The sequence below is a fragment of the Phascolarctos cinereus genome, unplaced genomic scaffold, assembly GCF_003287225.1.
Source record: "Phascolarctos cinereus isolate Bilbo 61053 unplaced genomic scaffold, phaCin_HiC Scaffold_5;HRSCAF=322, whole genome shotgun sequence".
Classification (NCBI taxonomy): domain Eukaryota; kingdom Metazoa; phylum Chordata; class Mammalia; order Diprotodontia; family Phascolarctidae; genus Phascolarctos; species Phascolarctos cinereus.
The window spans coordinates 420702204-420714833 of record NW_027555958.1 but is presented as its reverse complement, the minus strand read 5'-3'; the positions used below and the strand labels follow the sequence as shown (position 1 = coordinate 420714833).

At 42.8% G+C, this 12630-nt stretch overlaps 1 protein-coding gene across 1 annotated transcript in view; it reads right to left on the bottom strand.

Annotated features, from left to right (window-relative positions):
* The window catches only part of ADCY10 (adenylate cyclase 10), a 134104-nt gene that overhangs the window by 57450 nt on the left and 64024 nt on the right, over positions 1-12630 (bottom strand). Inside the window, exons 14-16 of the mRNA XM_078155791.1 lie at positions 6536-6689; positions 1897-2089; positions 1360-1446 (exon numbers count right to left, since the gene is read on the bottom strand). Of these exons, the coding sequence (XP_078011917.1) occupies positions 1360-1446; positions 1897-2089; positions 6536-6689 (434 nt within the window). The remainder of the gene's footprint in view (positions 1-1359; positions 1447-1896; positions 2090-6535; positions 6690-12630) is intronic.

The window sequence follows — 12630 nt, the reverse complement described above, 5'->3', positions numbered from 1 at the left end:
CTGAGCCTTATGTTTTAGGAAGGATATTAATAAACTGGCCACTGGGAAGGTGAGAACATTGGAAACTATGTCAACTGAGCATCATTTAAGGGAACTTGGGGTGTTTAGCCTAATGGGGAGACAGTTACAGAGAAATACATTCCAGTTAAATATTCAGTCAGTCAACAAGCATTTATTAAGCACTTACTGGATACTTGTCACTGTGCTCTTTGTATCTAGGGATACAAAGAGAGGCAGAAGACAGTCTTTGCTCTTAAGGAGCTCATGGACTAATGGAGGAGACGACATGCAAACAACTATTTACAAACAAGATATACACAGGATAAGCGGGAGATAATCTCAGAAAAAAGGCTCTAGAATTAAGGGGAATCAGGCAAGGTTTCTTGCAGATGGTGGAATTTTAACTGGGACTTGAAAGAAACCAGTGATGTAAGGAGGCAGAGATGAGGAAAGAGAGCATTTCGGATACGGGTAATAGCCTGTGAAAATGCTCAGAACTGGGGGAAGGAAGGGAGGAAATATACTACATGCCAGACAATGTGCAAAGCTCTTTATAAACATTCTCATTTGACTCTCACAACAATCCTGAAGGTAGGTGTTATTATTATTATCCCCATTTTACAGTTGAGGAAACTGAGGCAGACAGAGGTCAAGTGACTTACCCAGGGTCACAAAGCTAATAAGTATCTGAGGCTGGATTTGAACTCTGATATTGCTGATTGTGGGCCTAGTGCTCTATCCACTTCACCACCTAATTGGCTCTAAGTACTAGAAGGAATGTCTTGTAATGAACAACAAGGAGGCCAGTGTCATTGGATCTCAGAGTATAGGGAAGGAGAGCAAGGGGTAAAAAGACTAGGGCAGTAGAAAGGGGACAGGCAGGTTATAAAGAACTGTACTTCTTCACAATGAGAGCTCTCAGAAATTGTAAAGAGCTGCCTTGCTAGATTATTCATTCCCTTTTACTTTGAAATCACAGGTTGGGGAAGAAAGGAAAGAAAGAGAGAGAGAGAGAGAAAGAAAGGGAAAGGAAGGAAGGAAAGAAGAGAGGGAGGGAGGGAGGGAAGTAAGATATATATATATATATAGGGAGAGAGAGAGAGAAGAAAGGAAAGAAAGCCTAAGTTCTTCACTGGAATCTTATGCAATCTCTTCTATCAACTCTAAATTGCAAATTAATTTCCAGCTTGAGGTCTTGAAAGAGGGAAGGAAAACAACCCCTTCCAGAGTAGAATACACAGGAGATTTATCTACAGGCTTAGTGCCAACTTGACTTGATGCCCTTTGCCTCTTGCCTATCATCACATGGGGATTGGCAATTCCCCATTCCCCTGCCAATGACCCAGAGATAACACGTACCTCCTTCAGGACGTTCATAAACAATGCTTCTATTTTGTCTTCCTTTTTTGCTCCAGTCATTGTACAAGCCTCCCGTGTCAAGGGGAACTAGAAATAAAGCAGTTAGTGTTTTGAGTTTAGGGGAATGCATATAGGAAAAGCAATTAATTCCAAGGCAAGATGCATCCAAGCCCTGGTGTGACCCTCCTGTTAGAATAAAATGATTCTGTGCCCTTTATCAAAGTCTAGGAAGGAAATGAGAAGGGGAAAAAGAAGAGTCAATGGTCAAGATGTACCATTTTAATGTTGTTATAGAAGCCATTTCTCATCCTCCCCATCCCACCCCCTCTCCTCTGTGCTTTCCCAAGAAAGTGGGTTTAGGTCAGGTAGGACTGGAAGACTTGCTCCTCCCTGGAGACACTGTGGGCATGAAAGCAACAAGAATAAGGGTGAAACAAAGGATATGAATTCAAAAGGGAACCAGCAGGAATCATTAAACACCATGATGTGCATTTCTTTCAAAACAAAGCAAAACAAAACTGGCATTTGCCCAATTACCTGAACATGAAAAATGTCATTGAGGATACAATACAACTTTTCATCCAGATAATTCTTGACTGTTTCCTCCAGATTGTGTTGTCTCTCCTTGTAATGTTTGCAGGTATCAAGGCCTAGGACACTGGCCATGAGCAACTGAATGGTGTGGAAATACCAATGGATACTGACCTTAGTCAATCCTATAGCAATGACCCTGGATGGAAAGTCAAAGATCAAATTATAATTTTGGTGGCTTTTTGGGGGGGAATAGTAGGGGAGAGGGGTCGTGGAAACACTGACTTCTTCATGGCTCAATTGAAATAGCCCTTTTTGATATTCTCTCTCTTCTCTGTCTCTCTCTTTCTCTCTGTCTCTTTATCTCTCAATCTGTCTCTCTGTCTCTGTCTCTTCTCTCTCTCTCTCTCCCTTTCCCTCTCCTCTTACTTTTGCCTTCTTGCTGTCTCTGAAAGCTTAATTTTAATTCAACATTTATGAAACACTTACTATATGCCTAGAACATTGTGCTGGGTGCTGAGGAAGATACAGTAATCTGGCTTCTACCAACGTCTAGGGCAGTTTGCATGTTGCTGCATATGTGGAGGAAGATATGACTCCTGTCTGGTGGAGAGAACGCTGAGGGTGATGTTTTCTACCTGTATAATTGTTGCCTCACACCTAAGCTATTACAGTGGCTTCCTAAAGTTAGGTACTTCTTGTTTCCTCTTTCAGACTTCCCCCCTTGATCTCCACTAGATAATGCTGCCAGGTTAATTTTCCTGAGGCAACACTTGTATCATATCATTCATCTTCTTGGAAATCTTCATTAGGAACTGGCAGAAGGAAGACTTGCCCAGAAGAAACCCGACATGTTTTGAATGACTGAAGAACTGTTCACTTTTCCCCCCCATTATACTTCTGGACTTGCTTGGATTCCTAGAGACTACCAGAATGGATCTCCTCTAAGTGGCCCACTCTCTCCTGGTGTGAGTTAACAAGCCACATCTTGCTTCCTGCTGAAGAGTTCCTTCCCTTTTATGTATTCTTTGGTCTAGTCTGATCTGTATCAATTCTCCGGTTCCTTGCTATTTCCTTGCTATTCACTGTTTGTCAGTGGTCTTTTGTGTAACCAGAGTCTGGTGGGTAGGAACTAAGCTGGCAAGCATAAGTTAAAAACAACCAGATGCGGACTTCTAAACCAGAGACATTTGAGGAGTGGCAGTTAGGTATAATTCTAGCCTGATGTCTTTCTCAGAGACCAGAGAAAAGTGCAGCCAACCTTGAATTGCCAACATGCTATTGGGAAGGGGAAGGCAGGCCTCAGAAGCATCGCTGAGGCAGGCTGTACTTTTCTCTAGTCACGCATGTCACCTGTATCTACATATTTTGAGAATCCACACTTATGATCTGAAGACACCCCGGAGGGGAGAACAACAAAATAAGGGAGGGACAAAGGGTGTGACTTCTGAAGGGAATATGGGCACACATGTATTACTACACAAAGCTGAGATAAAAACAGTCCCTGTCTTTCCCTGGCTCATCCTTTTATTTGTCTCTCCTTCCTTCGTTCAGAAGCAGGAGCCACACAGCAAACCCAGAAACAGAGTGGAGTCTGTGGTTTGGAAGCAGCGCAGTTATAAATGCCCCAAGAAGCAACCTGTGGGAATGACCTCCTGAGCCCAGCCAGCAGAAGCTGATGCAGATGGAGATCAAGCAAGAAAATGCACAATCCAGGCAAGAGCGAGATCAAAAGCACCATTCTGGAAGTCGTCCTCCTCGCCTATTCCTCTCTGTTGTTTTGTATGGCAGGCCACAACATTTTGGGGGGTTGAAGTTTCATCACCCAAACACCACATAATTCCTTTGCAATTCTGCCAAGTGAAGTTCCCAGAATGACTTGAAATGACTCAGAGTAATGATCCAGGGAATACAGTTATTTTCTAACCCGACGTCAGATAGGAGACTAGAATCTGGGAGTTCAAACCCCGTTTGAAGAAAAAGTTTCAAAGACAAACTAAAAATGCCTAAGTGCTTCTCTAGGTAGCTAGTGAGTGTGCCAGGGCATTTGTATCATGAGTTAAAGGTGAGCCCTAAGGCTATCAGAGCTCAAGGGTTAGTTTTAAACCCTTAAAGCTACATAGTATTTGAAGACCAGCAGATGGGAGCAAAGAGTGGCAGATGTGGTGTCCATAGCAGCAGTTTCTATCATCTCCGGCAGCAGAGGGCTTCCACAGTGAAGGCATCCAGCAAAAAGCAGCTCAACAGAGAGATGAAAGTCACAGAGGAACCCAGACGGATGGAGAAGGCAGCTCGCCCAATGACATCAACAGGATGTCAGCAGCTTTGGAGCATCTGTGGTACGAGTGACATGCCTGGGCCCCACCGTGCATACTTCTTGATCATTCCTGTCATGCCCCAATCTCTCTGATGACCTCCAATCTAGCATCTCCAACTGCCTTTCAGACATCTTGAACTGGATGTCCAGGATATAATATATCCAAAACAGAACTCATCTTTCCTCCTCCCAATTTCTCTATTGCTGTAGGGGGCAACACCTTCCTCCCAGTCCCTCAGGCTCACAAGCGAGGAGTCATCCTGGATTCCTCCCCACCTCTAACCACCTCCCCCCATATCCACACTATTGCCAAGTTCTGTCCATTGCACTTTTGCACCCTCTCTCCAATCCACCCCCTTCTCTCCTCTTACATGGCCAACTCACTGGGGCAAGCCCTCCTCTCCTCAGGCCTGGATTACTGTAAGAGCTGCTGGGGGGTTTGCCTACCTCCAGTCTCTCCCCATTCCAATCCATCCTCCACTCAGCCATCAAAATGATTTTCCTAAAATGCAGGCCTGACCATGTCACCCCTCTAAGAAACTCCCTGTTGCCTCCAAGATGAAATATAAAATCCTCTGTTTGGCATTCAAAGCTCTTCATAACCTACCCCCCTCCTGCCTTTCCAGTTTTCTTATACCTTACTCTCTGATACACACTCTTTGATCCAGTGACATTGGCCTCTTGGCTGTTCCATGAACAAGACCGTCTATCACTTGGCTCTGGGCATTCAATCCGGCTTTCCTTCATGCCTGGAATTCTCTCTCTTCTCTGCTCTGCCTATTGACCTGCCTGACTTCCCTACTAAAATCCCACCTTCTACAGGACACCTTCCCTAAGCCCTCTTGATTCCAGTGTTCTCCCTCTTTTAATTACTTCCGATTTATCCTCTCTATAGCTTGTTCTCTGTGTGTGTGTGTGTGTGTGTGTGTGTGTGTGTGTGTGTTGTTTCTCCTATTAGACTGGGAGCTCCTTGAGGGCAGGGATTGCCTTTTGCCTCTTTTTGTATCCCCAGCACTTGGCACAGTGTCTGACACATAGTAGACACTTAATAAGTGTTCACTGGTTGATACTGATTATCCATACATGTCCTCTATGACTATGAGGCAAGTCTTTCTTGTCACTTATCTTGATTTGCTATAGAATTCCTTGTCTCATGATTTGAACTAACAGGTCCTCTGGTAAAAGAAGCACATCAGTGGAGGCTTATGAACTCTCCTTTTGAGTGAGTGCTGATCCTCATCCACTATGTACCTTAAACTTGGGGTAGTGAGCTAGAGGGGGGCACATATGAGAAACAAGTCAAGGTTGAAAATTTCAGAGTCCTCTCTAACTCCTTGGGCTCCAACATCCATCCAGTGACCAAACCTGAATGAACCTTCCTTCTTTATGTCTCTTTTTTCTCTTCTCATCATACCTCCCCCTGCTTCCCCTCTCCCTTCTCCTCCCAGTAGAGTCCCTGGTTGCCTCAGAACTGAGGCACAACTATTGCAGTAGCTTCAGAAATCTATGCCCTTCCTTGTTTCCAGTCTCAGACCTTCCCCTCAATGCGTGATAGGTAATGCTGCCAGATTAATTTTCCTAAGACCGTATTTTGATCATATCCTTCATCTCATAAATATTCATTAGAAACTGTCAGGGGGAAGACTTGCCCAGAAGAAATCCAGGGTCTTTTGATTAACTTTTCATGCCCACATGCTCTTCACCAGCTACATTTCAAGTTCCTAGAGCATGGAAGCTGAGTCTTGTCCTCCGGAGTCCCTTCTGCAGCACCTAGAACAATGCCTTAGGTGCTCAGTAAATAAGTTCATTGTTGACCGATTAACCAAAATATTGGTTGCACCTGGCTTTGGGGAATCCCAGTCCCTGCTATTTTTGCTTTTCACAGAATGTAAAGTATCCCAATGCATCACCCTCACAGACAGCAGCCGTGGGACTTTGGAAAGGGCACTAAATTTGGAGATGGGAGATCTAGGTTTCAATCCTGGCTCTATCAACTATTTGAGGTAAAATTGGGTGAGTCACTCACCTTTCTGGGCCTCAGTCTCCTTAACTGCAAAATGGTGAGAGATGGGGGCAGGTTTGAGCTAGATGCATACTAAGCTCTTTACCAGCTCCAAAATGTTATGATTGCAAAGCCTCCATTTTACAAATATGTTCTGCTCCAGCTCACGGTCCTGGGTGTCTAGCCACTATATCATGTTGAGAAAGGGACACTCACAGGTAATAAAAATAACCAGAGAAGTAGAAGCGAAAGACAGATGTGTTGCTGAGAGGACATGTAAATATTGTTTTCTGCAGGTTTCCCAAGGTGGTTTTGAGGACACTGACCTGTGATCTTCAGCTTGTGCCAGATAACCTAGTTCACTAACTAACTGGCTTTTTCCATATCCCGATACACCTTCAAACATTAGAACTTTGCTGCTTTGTGACAGCAGAAATTCCTTCATATTATGCAGAAACAATCTGATCTCCTTATTGCGACCTATTAGAAGATATGAAACAGGACAGGAAAGCCTGGTCAAAGCAAAGCAAGATGGACTTTTTTATTGGTGCCTAAAATGGTCCATGACAATGCCATTTTTGATGCATGACTTTCTATTTATGTCTATTTTAATATTTATATTTATAATAATTTTCTCTGGAAGAATTTGAGAACATTATCAGGAAAAAACCTAATTATGTAGAACCAATAGCATATCCATGGGAAATTCATGTCACCTCTTGGAGTCTTGGTTTCTGCATCTGTAAAATGGGTATACCATATTTTAACTACTTACCACATGGGGATTTGTGTTGAAAGCCCTCCAGAAACCTTAAAGTATACATGTTTACAAGCATGAGTACTTACAGTCCTATTTGTCCTCATTATTGTTATTTCTACTACCTATAAAGAGAATTACACCACCAGGTTCCTTATCCTCCAGGGATAATGTCAGAGAAGTTTCACAACAGCTAGAAGAAGTTACAATTCATGCTTCAAAACAGGGGAAATGAGACACTAAGGAAAATACAAGGCAGATGCAGAGCCAAGAATAGGACCTAGGTATTTTTTTTTAAATGAGGCCAAAGGTGGGTAGCCAGGTTAGCAAGGAGATTGCAAAACTCTGCCACTACAGACCTTGGCAGTGAATTTGGTAATGTTTAGCTTGAAGAAGAGAAGCCTTCAGGAGGCCAAGAGAGTATTCTTCAAAAGTTTAAAAGGACAGCATGTGGAAGAGACAATATACTTGCTTACCTTGATTCTGGAGGACCAATAGCAAATACAAGGAAGGAGATTTGGGGTAAGCGTAAGGGAAAAAAATGCATTCAAGGAGAAAAAAAGAAGAAAAAGGTTGTGAAAGTGGAAAAAATGCTACTTCAATTAAAGAGTTTGGAGAATAGAACAATGTGACATGAAAGAGAAAAGAAAGAACCACAAGTAAAAGATGTGAGGCTTTTTCCATAGAGAAGGAAGCCAGAGCCTCTAAGGAAGAACCAGCTATTTGCACCCCAGGAATCAGGACATAGACCTCTAGGAACCATCAGGAGAAAGATCATCTATTAAGAGTTAGAGGCAAAAGCAAAAAAAAAAAAAGAGTCAGAGGAAGAAGATACCAGTAAAGGTCATGGGTAACTCCCTGATGAGAGGCTCTAAGGCAAGAGAATTTGAAGTCTTCCCTCCACCCCCTTTACCTCCTGGGCTTTTGATGCTGTAGCAATGTTGACCTTACAATAATAGTGGAGAGGTCAGCTGTCTTCCCAGGGCACAGACATGATGGAAGACTTCTCAAGATTTGTTAGATCTAATGACTACTACCCACTTCCAGCAATTTATGTGGGAAAAAATAACATTCTCCAATTGATAAATGATATACAGATGTAATGAAATACTCTTTAGTCATGAGAAATGATGAAATGGATGGTTTCAGAGAAACCTGGGAAGATTTGCATGAACTGATGCAGAGTAAAATGAGTAGAATTGGAACAATTTAGACTATAATAACAACACTGTAAACATCAACAACTTCAAAAGACTCAAAAACTCTGATCAAAACAATGACCAATCACAATTTCAGAGAACTGGTAATGAGGAATGTTTCATCACCTATGGATATGCAGACTGAGACACATATTTTTGGACATGGACAATATAGGAATGTGTTTTGGTTGTTTACATTGTTTATTTGTTACTAGGGTTTGGCAAGAGAGATAGAAAAACAGAAAAAAAATTAATTTAAAAACAAGAAAAGAAAATTATACTGAAAGAATATGTAAGAAAGAATCTGTAAGCATTGCCCGAGTATCACAGATCTGGAACCTCGGAGGTTAACTCATAAGTACTCTTCATTTTGTAGATGGGATAACTGGGGCCCAGGGAGGTTAGAGACTTTTCCAAGGGTCACACAGGAAATAAGCGCCAGAGGTGTTATTTAAACCCAGACTCTCTTCCCCCAGAGCCAGTGCTCTTTTCACTGTGCCATACTGCTAAAAAACATGAAGTCCTCGGCAAGAAACTCCCCCTTTCCCCCTTCCCCTTTGAAGCATACTCAAGTCACCATTCCTGACACCACACTGAAGCCAGAGGAAGGAGGAGAAGCTCTCGGAGATGCATGACTCACGGAGGACTTGAGTCTGACTCCTGAGCCTAAACCACATGGACGTGCTAAAGGGGCACCATGCCCCTCAGCTCTGCCTCTTCCTTCCAGTTTCAAAGCATGAGTATGACTATCTTGAGTTGTCCACAGGCTGTCCATAGGTGGTTGACTTTCCCCAAGGGAATGAGGTTAGGGTTGTACAGCGCTTAAAAACCTTAAAGCACTACATAAATGCTTATTATTGTTGTTGTTGTTGTTGTTATTGTTTGCAAGGCAGTTGGGGTGAAGTGACTTGCCCAGAGTCACACAGCTAGTATCAAGTGATCAAGGGTCTGAAGTGGAATTTGAACTCAGGTCTTCCCAACTGCAGAGCCTGTGCTCTATCCACTGCGCGACCTAGCTGCCCCCACTGTTGTTACTATCATATTCTACAGTAGTCTGGAGATGACTCCTGCCGAGTTCAAGCACTGTTTATAGAGCAATACAGGAGTATGCTGGCAAACGTTCAACAGCCTGGCTCTGTCTGGGGAAAAAGAAAATGTATGTACACATTTTAAAGTTTAAATTGCATTATTAACATTTTCTTAAGTCACAATCAAAAAAACAAAAAATAAAGTCCTAATTTGTTGTTCAGTTGTATCTGACTCTTCATGAGCCCATTTGAAGTTTTCTCTGCAGAGATACTGGGGTGGTTTGCCATTTCCTTCTCCAGCTCATTTTACAGATAAGGAAACTAAGGCAAACAGGGTGAAGTGACTTGCCCAGAGTCACACAGCTAGTAAGTGTCTGAGACCAGATTTGAACTCAGGAAGATGAGTTTTCTGGACTCTAGTCCCAGCACTCTGTGCACTATGGCGCCACTCAGCTGCCCTGGTGCTACCTAGCTGTAGTAACTAGTGATTTCTGATGTATAAATACCCTGACATTGTAAAAATTGGTTCTCATAAGCAGTTAAGCTGGGTCCAGCATACCCTTGACCTTACCCTAATCTGGCTGCAAACCTAGGGAAGCAGATGCTTCAGATGGATATCTCCTCTGTGCGTGTGTGTGTGTGTGTGTGCGCGCGCGTGCGTGTGTGTGTTCAACCACAAAAGGCTAAGAAGTGTCTGTAGGAAGGTGGCACCAAGGGCAGGGTCTTCTGAAGCTGTCACAATTGCAGCAGCTATAGGGGTAGAGAGAGTAAGTACTGGGGAGACAGAGAAAGGTCACTAAAAAGTAGATCCTGCTTGTCCTTTGATCTGAGTGTGCTCAATGGAGGTGGAATGTAAAATGACTAATAAGGACCTTTGAAAAAATGGTTTCATGCTCCCATGAAGCTTGAATACTAGCCTCCCAGCTGTGGGAGATCCAGCCATTCTGTAAGGCAATTTGGAACTACATCCAAAGAATTACCAAATTGTGCATACCTTTTGCCTCAGCTGTTCCACTATGTGGCCTACGCCTAAAGAAATCAAAGAAAGAGGAAACAGATCTGTAGACACAAAAATACTTATAACAATGCTTTTTGTGGGGGCCCAAAATGAGAAATTGTATCCTGCTCCTGGGGAATGACTAAACAAATTATGGTATATGAATGTAATGGAATATCATTGTGTCACAAGAAATAACGTGATGGACAATTTCAAAGGAAACTGAGCTGTAGTAGAGAACAAAGTGAGCAGAACTAAGTGAACGATTAATACAATGACAACATTACAGAGATAAACAACCTTGAAAGGCTTTAGAATTCTGATCAATACAATGATAGTAAATGAATCCAAAAGAATGAAAATAAAACCCACCACTTACTTCCTGACAGAGGTGATGAATTCCAAATGCAGAAAGAGATACACATTTTTCAGGCAGGATTAATGTAGGAATTTGTTAGTTATGTATTGAGGGATTTGTTTTGGGTTTCGGGTTTTCTTTTTTAATTTGTTCAGTTGGGCTGGGGGAGGGGGAGGGATAGACTAATTCTTTAAAAATCTTGTTACTTAAAAATAAAAACAACAAACTATTAAAAAAAACTTCAGCCTCCCAACTGATGGTTTGAGTAGTCAGTAAGTTATTGAATTCTGTTCTAATTCCCATTCTGTAATGAATATATAGTGAGACTCAAACTCGCCCTCTCAGAGTGAGGCTGGCTCCAGGCCCTGAGGGACTGGGGCAGCTTTTTCTAATGCTATTGGCTTGATCCCATTCCAGTATGTTTCCCACACTGTTGCCTTACAGCGACGAGCACCCCAGTTCTATTGAACTAATTAACACTGTTTTAGGCACAGGTCTATAGTTAGCACCCTCTTAGTTCAGGTTCAATGTTAGGTTGAAATGAGGCCCTTGTAAGGTTGGTAATACTTAGCTTTTTAGGATATAACCCTACTCATCTCCATCTGGAAACATGTCTGGTCAGTCAGTCATCAGGGTGACTTGCTAGCGATCTTGGGCACTCACCAAGCCTGCAAGGTGGGGGCTACACAAGGTTGGGACCTTTTATGTTCCCAGACTAGGAAGCTGCATCTGGGAAACTGAGGCCAAGCAGGTTGTATGGGGGAAGGAAGGTGTGTCTGGCTCAAGGAAACTGCGTCAGGAAACTGCTGGTCTTACCATAAATATCAAGTAACTTTTACAAAATTATATTTGCTGAGAAGGTATAGCACACATAAGTTATGAACATTTTCCTCCCAGCTCCTGAGGGGCATACTCTCCCCTGTGCCATCTTGGTCCTTGGAGAGAACAGACTCAAATTTAATGTAGCTCCTACACAGCATTTACTCCATCAGATTCACTCCCAAATGTGGCATAGCTTCTGGATGACCTCATCTCAGCCACCTCTTGGCTGAGGCCCAGGGGTCACGCAACAAGGCCTCCATGTTGGTATGCAGGGCTGTGAAACCTGGCATGAACTCTGAGTCCCAGACCTTGGGTTTGCCCTTCTGACCTTCCAAAGTTCACAGGGCTATAACCGTCGCTAATATTTTTTCATGTAATGGGAGGTCAGGACAAACACAAAGACGCAAACAGGAGCTCATAGTTGATAGGGGCTGAGGGTGGCTCAAGGCCTCTCCTCTTACAGCATTGTTTCTCCCCCAAACAGCAGCTAGGCAGAGGAAAATGAGGACAGCCTCTTTGCCAGTTAGTCCATCTGAATGCACCCCAATTACAGCCATGCAGCTCATCAACAATCCATTTCTTTATCATGTGGTTATCAGTTGAGAACAAATTACAGAATGTCTGTAGGGGATTGCATCGACCTCCTTCCGCTATACTCATGGTTCTTTTGTGCTTAACATTCCCTTTTTGATATTGAAATAAAGGATTTCTTCTGTACCTGATGCACATTTGTATGGTGGGCACCTTTTTATTCCCCCCCCCTTTTGGGGGAAACCCTGAACTGGAGCCTAAAGTAGAATTTCAGCAGTAGGAGTAACAAGCCAATGAATTAGCTTATTTCCCTAATCAAGAAATGAACCTAGTATACAACTGATTGACTGAGTACAGAGAGGAAGGAGTAAGTAGCTTGAGCCTCAGAAGCAGTTGCCTTCAACAAGGATGAAGTAGAGATTGAAATGCAAATGACAGACATTTGACCTCATAGGAATCACTGACCTGGTGGGACCAAGGATGTACAGAGCAATATAATTGCTATTATTAATTAGCAATATTATTGTTACTAATTGTTAATTAATATAATTATAATATAGTACTTGAATTGAAGGAGAAGGAATCTATAAAGGTGGACTTGGGAATAGTACGGACCAAAGCTTGAATTTACAAAGTGGAGATTTGGGAGGATTAGAAAGGCACTTGAAGACAAAGAGAAGGAAGCCAAAGATGAGAAGAGAAGGAGGCAAGGCACTGTGGTACCAAGGA